Source organism: Cupressus sempervirens, chromosome 9, assembly GCF_028749045.1.
Source record: "Cupressus sempervirens isolate cs-2001-9-10 chromosome 9, ASM2874904v1, whole genome shotgun sequence".
Classification (NCBI taxonomy): domain Eukaryota; kingdom Viridiplantae; phylum Streptophyta; class Pinopsida; order Cupressales; family Cupressaceae; genus Cupressus; species Cupressus sempervirens.
In genome coordinates, this window is record NC_143126.1 from 193,702,275 (window position 1) to 193,719,077 (window position 16,803).

The 16,803-nt window shown below is 34.0% G+C and overlaps 1 protein-coding gene across 5 annotated transcripts in view; it reads right to left on the reverse strand.

The window, feature by feature from the left end:
• Positions 1–2,926: 2,926 nt before the first annotated feature.
• Positions 2,927–16,803, reverse strand: part of LOC149538137 (serine/threonine-protein kinase CTR1-like) — a 97,783-nt gene continuing 83,906 nt past the window's right edge. For 2 of the 5 annotated variants that reach the window (XR_016355991.1, XR_016355990.1), the window contains exons 10-18: positions 6,035–6,103; positions 4,927–5,027; positions 4,750–4,834; positions 4,512–4,610; positions 4,303–4,371; positions 4,058–4,189; positions 3,678–3,772; positions 3,379–3,559; positions 2,927–3,286 (exon numbers count right to left, since the gene is read on the reverse strand). Coding sequence is in view for 2 of the 5 variants with exons in the window: in XM_089799517.1 (XP_089655643.1) it covers positions 3,460–3,559; positions 3,678–3,772; positions 4,058–4,189; positions 4,303–4,371; positions 4,512–4,610; positions 4,750–4,834; positions 4,927–5,027; positions 6,035–6,103 (750 nt within the window). In the remaining 3 variants the exon portion in view is untranslated. Of the gene's footprint in view, positions 3,560–3,677; positions 3,773–4,057; positions 4,190–4,302; positions 4,372–4,511; positions 4,611–4,749; positions 4,835–4,926; positions 5,028–6,034; positions 6,104–16,803 lie in introns of all 5 variants that reach the window. The other 3 variants (XM_089799517.1, XM_089799516.1, XR_016355992.1) reach the window with 2 other exon arrangements.

The window sequence follows — 16,803 nt, forward strand, 5'->3', positions numbered from 1 at the left end:
CCCACTATAAGGAATTCTTTATACCAAAAAAATGGATGTGGTTGGTACATATCATACTTTGGCAATATTAACACCATTAGACAATAGGCAATTACATCTAAGCTAGTTTCTTTTGTAAGATTTGTCTATTAAACTTCAATTGTTAATTTATTGAATTAGCAGCATAGATGAATACTTGAATATATTTAAAGAAATTCAATTGTGTATAAATCAAGCAATTATACATCCCAATCCATCTATTATATTTTAAGAAATGGATTGGACTATCTCAAGAGAGCACATTAGTTGAATAGGCAAATCAACTTTATATATCGAAAATAAATCCCAATTTAAAGCTCATCAAGTGTTAAACTAAACAAGAGATGCAAGCGTCATAGTTCCTGCCATTTGAATTTTTAGTTTAAACAAAATAGAAGTAACAATGTTTCCATTCAAGATATATTAAATGGTACCTTTGAAAAGAATTTCAAGTGCTCAAAAAGTACTGACTATTCAGAAGTCAACATACATTACAATAGTACATGTCCATAATGTATGCAATCAAAATCTTAATTCAAATATTTCGTCAATAACATTGATAAACTTTGTATGATACAATCTATGCTAAATCTTGACGTGACTTACTATTGTTTGAACAACGTAAAACTAACTTACTTGCATTGGATACAATCTTATTGTAATCATAATCTTAATTCAAATATTTCATCAATGGCATTGATAATTACATTATACGGCCTATGCTAAATCTTGATGTGACTTGCCATGGTTTGAATAGTATAAAACTAGCTTATTTACATTAGATAGAAAATCATGCTTTAGATAAAATGGTGCCCTAGTATATTAGCACCAAATTCACCTTATAATACAAGAAATATAAAAGATAAATAAGTTATAAGAAAATAATGAGAGAAAAAAGAAAAATAGACAATTCACATAGTTCATAAACAACTAGGTGAATTAAAGGTCATCTTCAACATTCTTCTTTACAAAATTTATTGTGTATGAATACAATGTGAGATTAATTAGATTGTTCATTAATAATGAGTACATAGAATCCTAAAATAGAAAAAATGTAAGCCTTCTATTTTGTTCACCCTTACTATATAACTATAAAAAAAATTAAAAAATTAAAATTAGAAAGTTAATAAATATATTATCAAATCATTTACTGTTTTTAATTAAAAATAAAGAGATTATTTATTTACAAGTTCCTTGCGGATAGTTTATAAAGTATAAAAATAAAGATGTAGACTCTTTGTATAATTATTCTATATTCATAACAAAATATTTCAATTGTTGGTCTTTATATTGTTTAAAATTTACTACTATAATTTCAAATGTAAAAATTGCTTAATTTTTATTTTAATTTCTTTGATTATTTGGAATGTAAAAGCGTAATTCTTAAAGTTTTTATAATGTTCTTAAAAAAACTTTAATAAATAAATAATTATAACTAAAATAAAATCTAATATACGTATATTAAATTATTGTCATTGAATATTTATATAAATATTCTAGTTCACAATCAATAATTGAAAAAATAAAATAGAAAATTAACATAATAATATAAAATAAAACTATATTGAAAAATATTAAAATTTAAATTGCATTTTTTATATAAAGAAAATAGTCAACATGTCATATCATTGATATAATTACTATAAGATGACATAAGCTTAATGCATAAAAAGTAGTGTACAAAATATCTTAATTTTTTATGAAGAAAATTAATTTTACTCTTTAAAATGATTGTATTATTGCTCTAAGTCAATCAAAGAAGAGATAAATTATTTTGTTTAAATCATTTAAATGATGAAAAATTTAGAACTATAGTTTATAAACATATTTTAAAAATTCATTTATAAGTATCCTGCCATGGCAGAAACTAATAAAATCACATTTAAAACCTTTGCACGGACTTGTGCATAACGTATTGTATAGCAGTACTCGAAACAAATATTGCAATGGCTTTCCGTGAACCTGATGGATTTGCTATAGTTCACCGATTAATCACAAAAAGAAAAGAAAACCAATAGTAGATGCTCGAAACTCCCCCAACGAAGAGCCAACAAGGCTGGCTACAATATCTTTAAAATACCAGGTGATTAAAACTTAACAATGCCAAAAAAACAAAAATCATATGTACGAAATGTGGGGTACGAATCTTCACATAATTTTGAAAGAAACTGGAGCAAATATAATTAATTATTTTGGAGTGCTATTCACTTCTCCGAACCCGAATTCATTCCCATACTATATTGAAGCTTCCTAAAATGGAACTCTACACTTTAAAAATGAAAAAGCGTACTATCTAAGCCTGATATTGTGTCACTTGTTTGAAATTTATGTTACCATAAAATGAAGCGATGCCTTTTGCTCAAAAGTTGAGCTTTCAATTGAATGTTACAGGAGTGTGTTCTCAAATCTTGGAATCTTCAATCACTAGCAAATGTTTAGATTTTGGCCTCTCATAAATAACTCCTACCAGTCTAAGTGCCTAAGGACTGTCTCTCAAAACAGCCAAGCAGGGGTGTGCTAGACAAATAGAATACGCAAAACAATTAATAAGATGCTGGGTAAATGGCAATCAAACGAACTCACACTAATTATAGAGAGTCATAAGTACTTCTGAAGCTATTTCTCTTTAATTTCTTTGTGTCAAGTAAAAATTAGAAGCACAATGCTACCCATTAAAAGTATTATCGCCATAAAACTAGATGGGGATTACTCATTTGGCAATCAACAATTTAATATCTACTGTCATTTGAGTGTTAGGATAAATGTTAGACATCTTATATTGAGCAGAGAAGAGACAGCATGTTCATACCTACTGGACGTGAATTATAAAACAAATAATTAAGCCACCAATTGAAAAAGAGAAAGAATTACTGCAGGTTCGACTACCCTTCAGCTATGCATCAGCAAGAAAGCAAAAGCAATTAGATTTCTGTTTGAAAGAAAATAAAATAATAATTCACTGGATTATCTATCTCAGCAGAAGGCCAAAACACTCGTGCTAAAAAATAATTGTGGACATATAGAGAGGCATAAAGGTCTATATTATTTCCGAACCAACAAGCCAACTCTCTGAGTCTATGACTTCAAAGCAGGAATTGCTCTCAAATTTACAAGTACACTGAGCAAAGACTGAGAAGATGGCTCAAAAGAATAAGAAATGAATTTTTTAATTTACATTTGCCACTATAGCAAGATCCAACATGCAAATTCTTTGCACTTCAACAACCTATCCACCTTACAATAAGCTGTCATCGACAAATCCAAAAATCTGCAAATAGCAGACAATGTGAGAAAAATTAACATCAGAATATATATACATTATTCTCAGTTCCAGATACATACCACCATTGATATCGTTACCTCAAAGCTAGAAAAAAACTGCCCGAAGTTACTACAAGAAGGAAAATGACACGCCCTTTATACGCACGCCTATGAAGAAAGTTATGACTTGCCACCATGTATAGGTTGTGCGGATGAAGGCTTTAGCAATGTTGTTAAAGAGTCCATAATATTTGAAACACTCGGTCGTTGTCTTGGGTCACTGTAACCAAACCACAGTGTCATAAAGCTTTGCCAGTATCCAAGCCTGGATATATCTGCCTACAAAGATTAAAAACATGGAGATACCAAAGATATTTTTTGAAAGAAACACAACTCACTTAGCCCAGCAAGCCTCAATTAAGGAAGCTACTTCAGGGTGCATATCTGATGGAATTGCAAGCCTCCTGTTTTGAAAGCCAACAGCTCCGACAACCTATAGTAATTCATTCATTATATATTCAAATGGTGCAACATTGACGCAATGAAACATATGTGCAAGATCAGAGTAAATAAGCAGAAGATAAATCAAATTAAGTTCTAGTACGATGATCCACTGACAATTATGCCAACAAAGAGTGTTCAGTTACAGGATAAATAAATGAGAAAAATTGATGTCCCAAGTACGGAGACTGTTGCAATCTGCTGTAAACATGCAGATCTGGAAATTTAAATAAAGCATATCTTGTATTTCAATGTATAGGGTTCCTTATAAATGGACCTGTGCTGGACTTAGGCCACTCCACGGTTGTTGCATAGTGACAAGCTCCCAAAGAATTACACCGAAACTATAGACATCAGATTTCTCGTTGGATGGTTCATCACGAAGCACTTCTGGAGCCATCCATTCAGGCTGAAAATAGTAAAAGGTGAATGAATTGCCAAAGTAGACACCCACATTGCATTAGACAGTAGAAACAAACAAATTAATTATCTCAGGAATCAAATACAACTAAATTGGCTTACTGTTCCTGCTGCGGATTTGGAAGAGATGAATGTGTTTGCCTTGAATCGCGACAAACCAAAATCACAAACCTGGATCAGTTGACCAATTAATTTTCATACCGTGGTGCAAATCAAATTTTAAACAAGTTGTAAATTAATCTTAATCCATTAATGCCACACCACAAGGCAGAATTCCCAAAATTCAGACTGTTTGAAATCTATAAGCTGACCTTCACTTTCCATGTCTTGTCAACCAATAAATTAGGAGACTTCAGATCTCGATGAACAATAGGAGGGTCATACCGATGCAAATAATTTATTCCCTTTGCCTGTACAAGAAATAATAAAATTCAAATTATTAAAAATTTAAATTTGTTAACCCTCCTCAATCAATTCAGAATTTGAGAAATGTATTTAGCTTGTGCAAAGAAAATAATGGCAAAGGAAACAAAATGGTTGGAAACCCACCACATCTAGTGCCATTCGCAATCGTCGTCTTTCATCCAGTAACTCCCTTGCTCCTGTTCTGTGAATAAGACGGTACAAGCTTCCCCTGCTCCATAAAACACAACATTTATCAGTATGACAAATGGTCAAATAATAAAGCCCTGATTTGGAATTTTGATACTAACTACATCACCTTACCTTGGTAAATATTCAGTCACAATTGACAAGTTGGGGCGCTTTGTTACAGCACCCATGAAAAGGACAACATTTGGATGTCGCAGACGTATCATGATCGCAACCTAACATTGACCCAGAATATGAGATCAAAATCATACGATATAAACTTATAGCTAGCTAACTATCATCAAATGAATGGATGCCTTCTATGCTAGTGCCACAACTTTTGGGCTACTCGCAAATGCCTAAGATCAGAACCCAGTACAGAGAAAGAGTCTAGTTATAATTCTATAGTGACCTGTCATTTCCATTATTGTACAAGTCCTAGAAAAGTGTTTTTTAGATTAGTTGCTCTGATCACCATAGAACAATCTTGAATGAATCAGAATGCAACAAAAGAAAAACCTCTAAAGCCCCTGTTTGTAGTATCATAAAACATGGAAAATATTAGACGTGTAGCTATAGCACGACATCAAGTGAATGGATGTTCTTTTATGCCAGTGCCAAAACTTTTGGGCTAATTGCAAACACATTAGATCAGAACACAGTACCGATACAGTCTAATTACAATTCTATGGTAAACTGTCATTCCCATTTTTGTGAAAGATGTGGAAAGCAGTTCTTCAGATGCATCACTGTGATCATACAGCAGCATATAGTGATCTTGACTGAATCAAGATGCCACAAAGGAGACATCTAAAGCCCCTGTTTGCAGTATCGAACCATTCAAACCATGAACAACATTAGACAGACTGCAGAATGTTCTGTTTAACCAAATCCTAATTGCTCCTGCATCCTTATATATGAGAGCAGTCATAGTAAGAAAAGTTTTCCTATTAACCCTTTTGGACTCTCCAGTTGATCATATTATACCATCTTAAGAATAAGAGCAAACACATTATCAACACTAGGATACCTGCAACCTCTAAAAACATTGAGATACATAGCTCAATAGAGGTAAGCAAATCGTTCTTAGCTACAAAAGGAATGGTTTGGAAATGGTCCGCAACATAACACTGACCATTTTTTAACATTAAGCCAATTTTCAATATCTTCAGAATTTTGAAACTAAACCAAATATCACAAGTCATATTCTCTACTGTGCAATTAACAGAAGGCAGAAGGATACCTCTCTCAGGAACTCCTTAAGCCGTTCTTCATACAAATCTTGATCTATGAGAATCTTCACAGCAACATCCTGCAAATTATTGTTAGATCAGATAATTGGAGTATTCGACTTTGGTCTTATTTTTCTTTTAGACAATCAATACGAATTTGTGAATAAAACAGTCAAATTCATTTCATATACATGAAAGATTCCTCTGCTCTCGATAAATAGAAATGTACTTATGAACCATCTAATTATAATATCAGAGACACGTCCAAAGAAACAATTACCAATATTCAACTTATGCAATTTGATCGGCTAGACAAGGACAAATTCAAAAAGGATTGGAACATCAAATATCTATATCTATATATCTACTACATTGCCTACAAAAGGAAGATATTCCTCAACTTGAACATACAGAAAACTAATAAAATAGAGAGAAAAAGAACCAGACCAAATGACCAATTTACAGCCTGAGCGTGTTTATTATTTATAAAAGCATCCAAGTGAATGAATATGTACAATTATATTTATCATTTTCATTAACACAATTTTTCTCAGTTTGAAACTGAGGCTATGAAAGGACTCTAGAACTTGGTCCCCAGGCCATCTGGAGAAAAGGAATGGACCCTCCAGTATGAAGCTGCCAACACGGTCAAGTCACATAGCCAACAAAACAAAACAGTGCCCACCAGCAAAAGGGTGTTGATCAAAGTTACCGAATCAGACTCAGGTAGCATATGTGGATACGGCCAAAAAATAAATTGAGTTGAGTACATTTTGGGTACACCCATACAGAAATATATAAAAATTAATCAATATATACATATTGGTAGCCTGAAGAAATAAATTAAGCTAAGAATATCAAATATCAGTGTATAATGCATATGTTAAACGAAACTACCAAGATTGTATTAATTCTATATTAATATTTTTTATTAATTCTATACTAATATTTTATACTAATTCAAACACAGATCAAAGTATATCAAAAGCTATATCATTCTCACATTATATATTATATATCAAACTAGCATTTAAAGATATGAGAATTTACAGCACTTGATGCAGGGGCATCTGAGGTTCCTGAATATTTTGGCATTTTTGGTGGAAGACTGGAGGTGCTCAGCCATCTCTGTGGTATTTCTCGGTTGGAGGCTTGACCGAATGGGCTCAATGGAGAAGCTTGGTGCTCGGTCAAAGAAGAGGTATGCTCGGTTGTCACTGAGTTGTTGTGTTGGCCGAGGAGCTTTATCACTGAAGAACCTTGGCATGTATTGTTAATCGGCATACACTATGTTGCTCGGCTTGTGCTATGTTACTCAGCAAGTATTGTTGCTCAGCGATGCTTGGTGATTTTGCTGACACTCGACAGTATGGTGAATCAAATGGAGTTCTTGGGGATTGGATTGGCTGACTTGGTGCATTTAATGCACGTAGCGTGTTATCGTGACATGGATTGATCTAGAGATGTGTGTGGACTTATTTGGGCCTTGGATCTTTATCCTAAGTGCATTTAATGGGCGTTGTAAGCCAACTAAGGCATTTTGTATTTAAAAATCTGTTGCAAGCCAACTTGTGGCTTAAATAGGTATTTAATGGAAGGGTTTATTTAATTTGTAACTCGCTAGGCCGACTTGTGGCTTAAATAGGTATTTAATGGAAGGGTTTATTTAATTTGTAACTCACTAGGCCGACTTGTGGCTTAGTTGGGTATAAATAGAGTCTTGTGGTGTCTCGAATTATTATTCATCCAGCATGGAGAAGATGGAGTAGCTGAGAGAGCGAAGTTTGTGAGCAGAGCTAGTAGTTGTCGCTTGGAGAACAAGAAGGTTGCTTGTTGGCTTGTGAGCACAAGTTTAGATTCTTCTTGAAGTTTCTACGAGATTGTGGTTTTGGGCTAGCTAGGGTTTGGATCTTGTAATGTGTTGCAGAATTACTACTGTAATTGTTCATGTACTTGGCCGTAACCCAAAAGGCCTTATAGTCGGGCATGTTGAATGAAAATCTGATGATTCTATTATGAGAATTGGCACTGTTGTGAATCTAAATCTATGTTTTTGTTTATATTTCATTGTGTAGTTAGTAGTTGGGGGCTAGGACATCTCCTTTGGTGATTCTCTTGCCTTGCACTGCATCAAATGGTGTCAAAGCAAAAGTTTGATCGAGGTGGTTGATCTTATCAAAGTGAAGGTTTGATCTAGTTGATCTTGTGGATTTGTTGCTTTGGGTTTGCGAAGATCTTGGAAGATGCCTCGAAGAAGATTGGACCCTACAGCGATTGATGATCACTGTAATGTGGTGGAGATGAGGATAAATGAGGCGATTGCTTGGGTGGACATTGCTTTCTCTAAACAAGTTGAGGAACGGAGGAAGAAAGTTGTATACTACTTGAATCGGATTCTACCGATCCGGAAGAGAGTTGTCTAACCGGTTTACTTGTTCGAGAACAAAGAGGGCATGGCAAGGTGGAGGTTGGTTTTGTTGATCAGTTTGTGGAGTCTGATGCAAAACCTATAGAGCAACTTGTGGTTGTTGCTGAAGAGGCTCCTAACCTTGTTGATGTTGGGATGGAAATTCATTTTCATGTTCAGTTGGTTGAGTCTGACATAGGAATTGCAACACACTTGGTCATGGAAAATCAAGTTGTTGTGGGTGATGATTTGTATGTTGCAGAGCATCTTGGTGCTAAGAGTTTGGCATTTGTTGGTGATGGATTTCATATTGCTGTTGGTGTGGATTTGGTTTTGGATCTTCTTGTAGTTGCTGCAAATGTAGAGTTTGACGCTCTTGTCGCTGAGATGGCTTGTGGTGATAAGTTGCATGCTAATTGGTTAGTGGTGATACAAACAAATTTGGAGTTTGGTGGATGTCAGAGGTGTGGGTGATTTGTGGATTTGTTCTTTTGTCTATAATGGATTGGAAGTCTTTGGTGAAGATGAAGCGGAAGTCTAATTTTCATGAAGGAACAAAGTGTGGGACACACCCTTCTTTGTACCCCGAGAGTCTAATGCAAGGGCATCTGAGGTTCCTAAAGATTTTGGCAATTTCGGTGGAAGACTGGAGGTGTTGGTCTATCTCTGTGGTATTTCTCGGTTGGAGGCTTGACCAAATGGGCTCGGTGGAGAAGCTTGGTGCTCGATCGAAGAAGAGGTGTGCTCAGTCGTCATTGGGTTGTCATGTTGGCCAAGGAGCTCGACATGTACTATTACTCGCCATACACTATGTTGCTCGGTTTTTACTGCATTGCTCGGCTTGTGCTATGTTTTTCAGCATGTATTGTTGGTCGGCAATGCTTAGTGATTTTGCTGATGCTCGGCAATATGGTGCATTGAATGGAGTTCTTGGGGACTGGATAGGCCGACTTGGTGCATTTAATGCATGTAGTGTGTGATCATGACGTGGATCGATCTAGAGGTGTGTGGACTTATTTGGGTTGTGGATCTTTATCCTAGGTGCATTTAATGGGTGTTGTAAGACGACTAAGGCATTTTGTACTTAATATCTATTGCAAGCCAACTTGTGGCTTAAATAGGTATTTAATAAGGGTTTATTTAATTTGTAACTTGCTAGGCCGACTTGTGGCTTAGTTGGTTATAAGTAGAGGGTCTTGTGGAATCTTGAAATATTATTCATCTAACATGGAAAAGATGGAGTAGTTGAGCAAGCAAAGTTTGTGAGCGGAGCTAGTAGCTATGGCTTGGAGAACAAGAAGGTTGCTTGGTGGCTTGCGAGCACAAGTTTAGATTCTTCTTAAGAGTTTTTACCAAATTGAGGTTTTGGCTTAGCTAGGGTTTGGATCTTGCGAGGTCTTGCAGAATTACTATTGTAATTGTTTGTGTACTTGGTCGTAACCCGGAAGGCCTTACAGACAGGCATGTTGAATGAAAATCTGATGATTCTATTATGAGAATTGGCATTGTTGTGGATCTAAATCTTTGTGCTATTGTTTATATTCCGCTGTGTGGTTAATAGCTGGGGTCTAGGACATCTCGTTTGGGGATTCTTTTACCTTACGCTGCGTCAACACTAGTATAGGAAAAGATATATTATTCTTATTAAACATTTACATACACGATATATTCCATACTATTACCAAACTAGAAGATTAAATTAGAATTTACCCTATGGCTAGAGATGTGAGAATTGGTATTACACATGACATTTTTATTATAAAAATCTACCCTAGTATATATCACAAGATGGATTAGGGCTTGCTAGTCACCCTGTCATTGCTCGGAATTTGAAAAGGTTTCTTAATCTGCATCTGTTCAGCTACTCATTGGATTCTTCACTTATAAATGAGGCAAGATGTTTGCAAGGATTGGTGTGGTCCTCATAATGGAGACTATTATCAAATTAAGAGGGCCAAGCTCTCAAATCACCTTTGATGACCCTATTACTGAAGAAAGAGTGAAAGGTTTTCTTCCTTCTACCCATTTTCTGGTATTAAGAGCAGTTTTTAGAATCTTAGGAAAGGAGTTTATCCTCTACTCAGATAAATATGGGGTTAATAGCGGCATTCCATCTATGTTCGTAGCCATGGTCAATCTTTTAGAAGTGTATAAATTTTGTATAAGCATCCTGTGCAGACGGCTCTTCAAGTTGGACTATCTTGGGGACTTGGAAAAAATCATATCCAATATCAAAGACAGATCTCTCAATTCCTTTACCCTGCCTTATGATGCGTCCTTGTCTTGTGGCCAGTCAATCCCTTGTTATACAATCCTCACCACTATGAATCTGGAGTTTTTGTTATTTTTTCTGTAAGTCAGAACCCCTCCTTCAGTAGATTGGATTGATAGATTTCTATTAGAAGACAGCATTGGGGTTTGGGAAAATGATGGAGCAATTAGTTTAGAATTGCTGGAGCCTGTTATGATCTTACATGGTGAAGACCCGGAATTTGAAGGAGCCCATTCCCCACAGTATATGCCCATGGACTCATTTTGAAGCTTGCTAATTCAGGCTACGAGGGGTACATTGTTCTAAGCAGATTTTACATAGAATCTTTATGTAATGAAATCTTTCTATACCAAGAAGATAGTTAAATCGTGTCATTGATTTGTTATGATCTGTTATTTTACATCAAAAGAACAATTTTTTATACTTTAGCACTCCCTGTGTATTGAATTCTGACTTCCAGTCATTAGCACTATGTTGGATTCTGTATTGTTAGGGCACTGTATGCATACAGCAAATTTCCCAAATTTAAGCTCTGCTAGAAACGGTGTTGACATTTTGGCTTGTTTAATTGATAAATGACTTCAGTAGATTAAAGGTTAGGCCTTTGTTATTTATCCAAAGGGGGCTTGCAAGAGGAGAATCATTTTCCTTCCAAGATCCTAAGCTGGTGTAGACTCTATATTGCCTGCTATAAAACTTTTGATACTTTTGAGAAGCTAGAGTTTTATCTATATAAATTAAGGTCATTGATAGCTGTCTCTTTATGATGATTTGAAGAAGTCTTAAAATGGATAATTAGAGGACTGTAATAACCGACAGTGCATTCGACCCCAAATTATAATAATATCATCTGAGCTCTATTCCCATATTAATTTCTACAAGTTCTTACGTATTAAGGGACGGCCTCTTCTATTTGGGTAAGGTTACGTATAATAAGGGGCCTATAAATAATAACCATATTAGTAATATTTTAACTGCTATCTTTTTAATTATATTGTATACTAACTGCCCAGAATTTGTATCGATTTAATTGTTCTCCATGAATAGGTGTACACGTAATCAAAGTTACCTCCTCTTAACATAACCAGAAAGTAAGGGGTGGCTGAGAACACAAATAATTCTCAAAAATTGAATATTGTTCATAATTAAATAATTCTTAAAATTGAATAATGCTCATAATTCTTATCTTTATTCAAGCTCAATCAATTTTAAAAAATTTGAATATTGTTCAAAATTAAATTTATGGAAGGATTATCACTGTCCATGACACCAATATTCACAGTAGGGTCTGAGCATAAGAGAAACTTACAGATAGCAAGATTGAAGATAAAGGAGGTGGGCAATTAAAGGTCTGAAAGTAGGTACGCTAGAAATGTGAATGTGGTTAACATATACTATCTTCATCCTTTTCTAGCAGGCCTTGTGTTCCTTTATGGTCTAGGGAAATCTAATAGTTTTAAATTTTTCTATGTTAAAGTTTTCCTGCAATGTTAATGCATAAAATTCTCAACAAGATTGACTAAGAATGATGTATGACATTATATTGGGAACACTGTTTATCTTGTTCGTATTACAAATTATTCATGCGTAAATGTGGCCTAGGAAAATTATGGTCTCCCTTTAGTTATCTTTCTTGACATATGGGTTCCAAGTTGGAATCGATTTTATGTGCAGCTTCCAAGTATGTTGATGGGATTCAGTCTCCAGTTCCTTTTCTGAATAATTAAATTTGGTCTACTATTTCATGGCCACGGAAGATTTTTTTATAAAATTCCATTCATAGGCTCCGAACTTATGAAGACATTGTATTTTATCAGATTGTATAAATCCTGGATCAGGCCGATGAACTTGTTACTCTGCTCTGTCCATTAGTGCTTACATTGAGTGGAATTGTACACATAATTTTATTTAATGCTTTAAAAATCTATATTGCTTCGACCGTTTACCGATAAAATCTATATGGCATCGAATATGCCATTTTTATAGGGTTTTAAGGATAGTGAAAGGGCCTCCAATAGGTTATGTGACTACTACACTTCACCTACAACACACCCGCACCTTAAATAACTCTTTAGTTTGATTGTCCAATGCCAACCCTCACCTACAACACACCCACCCTAAATAACTTTTGCCAAAATGCACCCAACCGCTACTCATATTGTTCTTTGACCAAAAAAAAAAGTGCCAGGTTGATAATTAAAATAGAAAAAACTGACTTAAGGAATTGGAACTTTCAGTTCTTGTCTCTTTTGTTCCTCTCTTCTCCTCTGCAATCTCCCCCTTCTCATTAAATAGGAAAATGTCAAAGAAGTGCATTTTGATGTATTTTAATGCATGTTTGCTTAATGTTTTGGATTTTGCAAAATAGGGTGAGGACCTTGTGATTATCCCATGATACAAGAGCATCCCAAGTCCATTCATTCATATATCAACCAAAATTAACGTTTTCATGTTTATTGTGTTCGGCAAGTATTTTCCAATCATGTTATCATTTTGCAGAACTAGCACAATAGCCACATACTTCAAGTTGTAGTTCCAAAACTCATTTCAGGCAAGTCAACAGTCATCAAGCTGTAACCACATATGAAGTCGACTATCATCAGTGTTTCAAGGCTGAACATAATATTTACTAAGCATCTTGAACATGCCCATGTATTTTTTTTATATATTTGGTCCTTAAATGTTTATCACATCCTTAATTCATCATATAATAGGATTTTAATTTAATTACGGATGAAAATATATAGATCTTGTACCACCCTTGAGGTTTCCTATATAGTAGAAGGCCTAAGAGGGTTTACACAAGAAAACTAGTGTAACCCGGGTGCGTGCACCCGCCCTAAAACCTCCCCGCAACAATGCATGTACGTCCCGGGTGCAGGTACGTCGTGCACCCAAGCACCCCAACTACAGCCGTAATGCGAACGCACCGGTTAGCACACCTGGGTGGGATGCGAGGATGTGGGTGCATCTCAAGTGCCAAGGTGCGTGCTTGGGTGTGCCCAAGGTGTGTGCGAGGTGCGATCGGCAACTAGTTGGAAAAGTTTTTAAAAAAATAAGTTTTTGCTATTATGTTTAAAAAATTTTGGTATTTATAATTTCACTAAGTTCAATGGTCATTGGTAATGGTTATGAAGTTTCAAGTTTCAAGTTTGAACTTATGGTTCGTGAATCACATTTCAATTTTCTATATTCAACTATATTTGGTATGTTATATTGAAGTATCATTTCATAATTAGCATTTTTAGTCATATATGTATACTATGCAACCTCCTCCCCCGCGCACCCCGCCGTCCCCAAATTGAGGCCCTTTTTTTTCCAGCACCCAAAACTTGTCCCAACGTCCCCCGCAATGTCACAACCCCGCACCGATGTAACATTGAAGAAAACACATTCTGTTTTAAGAGTTGTAGTTCAATGGGTATTAGAATACTTTTATTAACCTTGGTTCTTGTTATATTTAGCCCATTATTCTAGAACCTTAGTTAATGCTCATTTAGGCTTCTTTCTAGCTTTCTTAATATGGACTATATTTAGACATTGCCTTTATATAGACAATTTTGCTTCTCCATCAACATTTTTTATAGTGTTTGTAATCTTTGTATATTTGTGTATTGTTAATACCAAGTCACAAGGTTCGAGTTCGAGTTCGAGTTCGACAACTATGAAGTCCGGATGAAATTCGACGAGAAAAAATTCGACATTAAATTCGCCTTATGTAATTTAAAATATATATAAGTATTTACTATTTAGTATTATATGTTTATCATTTCATGTTATTTATTATTATATTTCTTATTTCTTATTTTAAAACATTTAAACTTTAAAAATAAAATAATACCACTAAATTATAGGCTTTGAAACTTAATAAATAAAATCATTAAACAATAGGTTTTAAAACATAGAATAAAAATATAATACAATTTCAATTTTTTCTTTACTAATAAACAAAACTAAAATTCAAATATAATAGATTTTCTATTTTTGTTTACTAAGAAATATGTAAATTAAACAATAATAGCCAAAAAATATAATAAATAAATAGATCTGTTTTGCAATTTACAAACTAAAATAAATAATAAATAGTTAAGTACACATTAAAAATCATAATAATATTTATTTTTCACAAAAATAAGTATAACATTTTAATATAATATTTAAAGTTTTGAAGTTGTAATATTTTAATACATAATAAATTTATAAAAGTTAACAATTTTGAAATTTACAAAATTAAAAAATATATAAAATTTATATCATAACAAAATAAATTATAATAGTTTAATATTAACAAAGAATTAAATTATTAATATTTTAGTTGTAAATTTAATTTAATACTAGTAGCCTAAAATAATAAATAAAACTCATAACCCATCAACCGAGTAGGACCTTTTAAATTGTATTAAATTTTAATATTGTAAATATCATAACAAATTATAATAAAATTAAAATAAACTATAATCAAATTAAAACATAAAAAGAACTCAAACCTAAAACACAATAAAAATTGTATATTATTGAGAACCTATCCCATGGCCGTCGGCGGAAGATGATAGGGAGTTGCAGGGACGAGAGTTTTGCAGAGGAGAATGACAGATGAAAGAGTTGCACACAAAAATGATTGCAGAGTTGCAGATAGCCTGAGCCAACTAACGTTGTAGAGTTTCACAAAGCCAATCACAGAAAACACGTTGACGTAGCCGCCGTTGATGAACATAAACGATTGGCGTATTTTCATATGGAGACGTTCTAAAAAAGGTCAAAAACCCTAAAATGCAGAGGCATAAAATATCATTTGTGCAAAAATATCAAATTTAAAGTTACCATACGAATTTTAGACGAATATCAACGAATTTTTTTTATTTTTTTGGGGTTTGCCGAATTTCAAATCTGAAGCCAAAAATTCGGCGTACCTTGTGACTTAGGTTAATACAATATCAATCTATAGTTTTAAAGTTTCATTGCATCAAAGCGGTGAAAATTTTTGGGCAATTTCTTATTGCAATTTTCTTCAAACCTAAGCTAGGGTTTATTGCTAAATTCAGTAATTGTGATTTGTTCTCAAAATTTTGGACAAGTTTTTACAGCAATTTTGGGGATGTCGTATTTTAAAACCCAAATAAAAATAAAAGCCAAAACTGTGAGTCCCTTCTGCCGTAAAAAATTACAGGTCCAAAAATCCTTAAATCGTGGATCAGGCAGCAGAAATTGCGGAATATTTAACTTAGCCTACCGTGCTTGTTTCTTTCCACCTATTTTCATCTGTTCTCCATTCTCAATTGACCAATGTTTTTACTTGCTCGAAATCTGCAATTTTTAACTGTTTTCGAAAGGCAAACAAGGATTTTTTGGCCACAATTTTTGGGATTTTCTAGAGCCAAACACCACATCTCAGACACAATTTTCTTCCAAGTATTTTTACCGCAATTTTCATCTTTTCCATCCCACAATTTCAGATTCTCAGGTTGCCCGGATTTTTCAATCAAAACTCACAGCTAGGGTTATGCTCTAAAATACACCCAGCTAGGGTTTCCAATATATTGTGGGCAGAAGTATTTTGTTTCACAAACTCTAATTGAAAACCCTAATCCAAAAATTTAGATTCCATAAATTAGGGTTTTCTAGATATCTTTTGGAAGACAAGTTTTCTAACCCTTAAACACAATTAAGGCTTTCTCAAATTTTTGAAAAAAAGGACTTTTATTCTAGTAATTTTTTTCCATTTTTCAGGTTCACCCTATGCTTCACGGAGTGTCAATGATGGGGAGAGATTTCTAGTACAAGTATAGTTTGAAGCCAAATTCTAAGGTATGGCTATTTAAAATATAGGGGAATCTTTATGTAGAAATAGAAAGAATTCAAAAATGCATATAATAACATTGATAAACCATTTACCATAGATGTTCTAGAAGCTCAATACAATGAATACATAACAAATTAACAAGATTCAAATACTTTCATTGTAAAAATATGTTGTATATATAGCAAAATTGCGCAAGGCTCCAAGTTTCATGGATGAGATCAAAATGGCATAAAAAAAAGTCCAACTAAAATACTAAACAGTAAACAATAACATAGAAGTTCAACTCCATTATCATATGTGC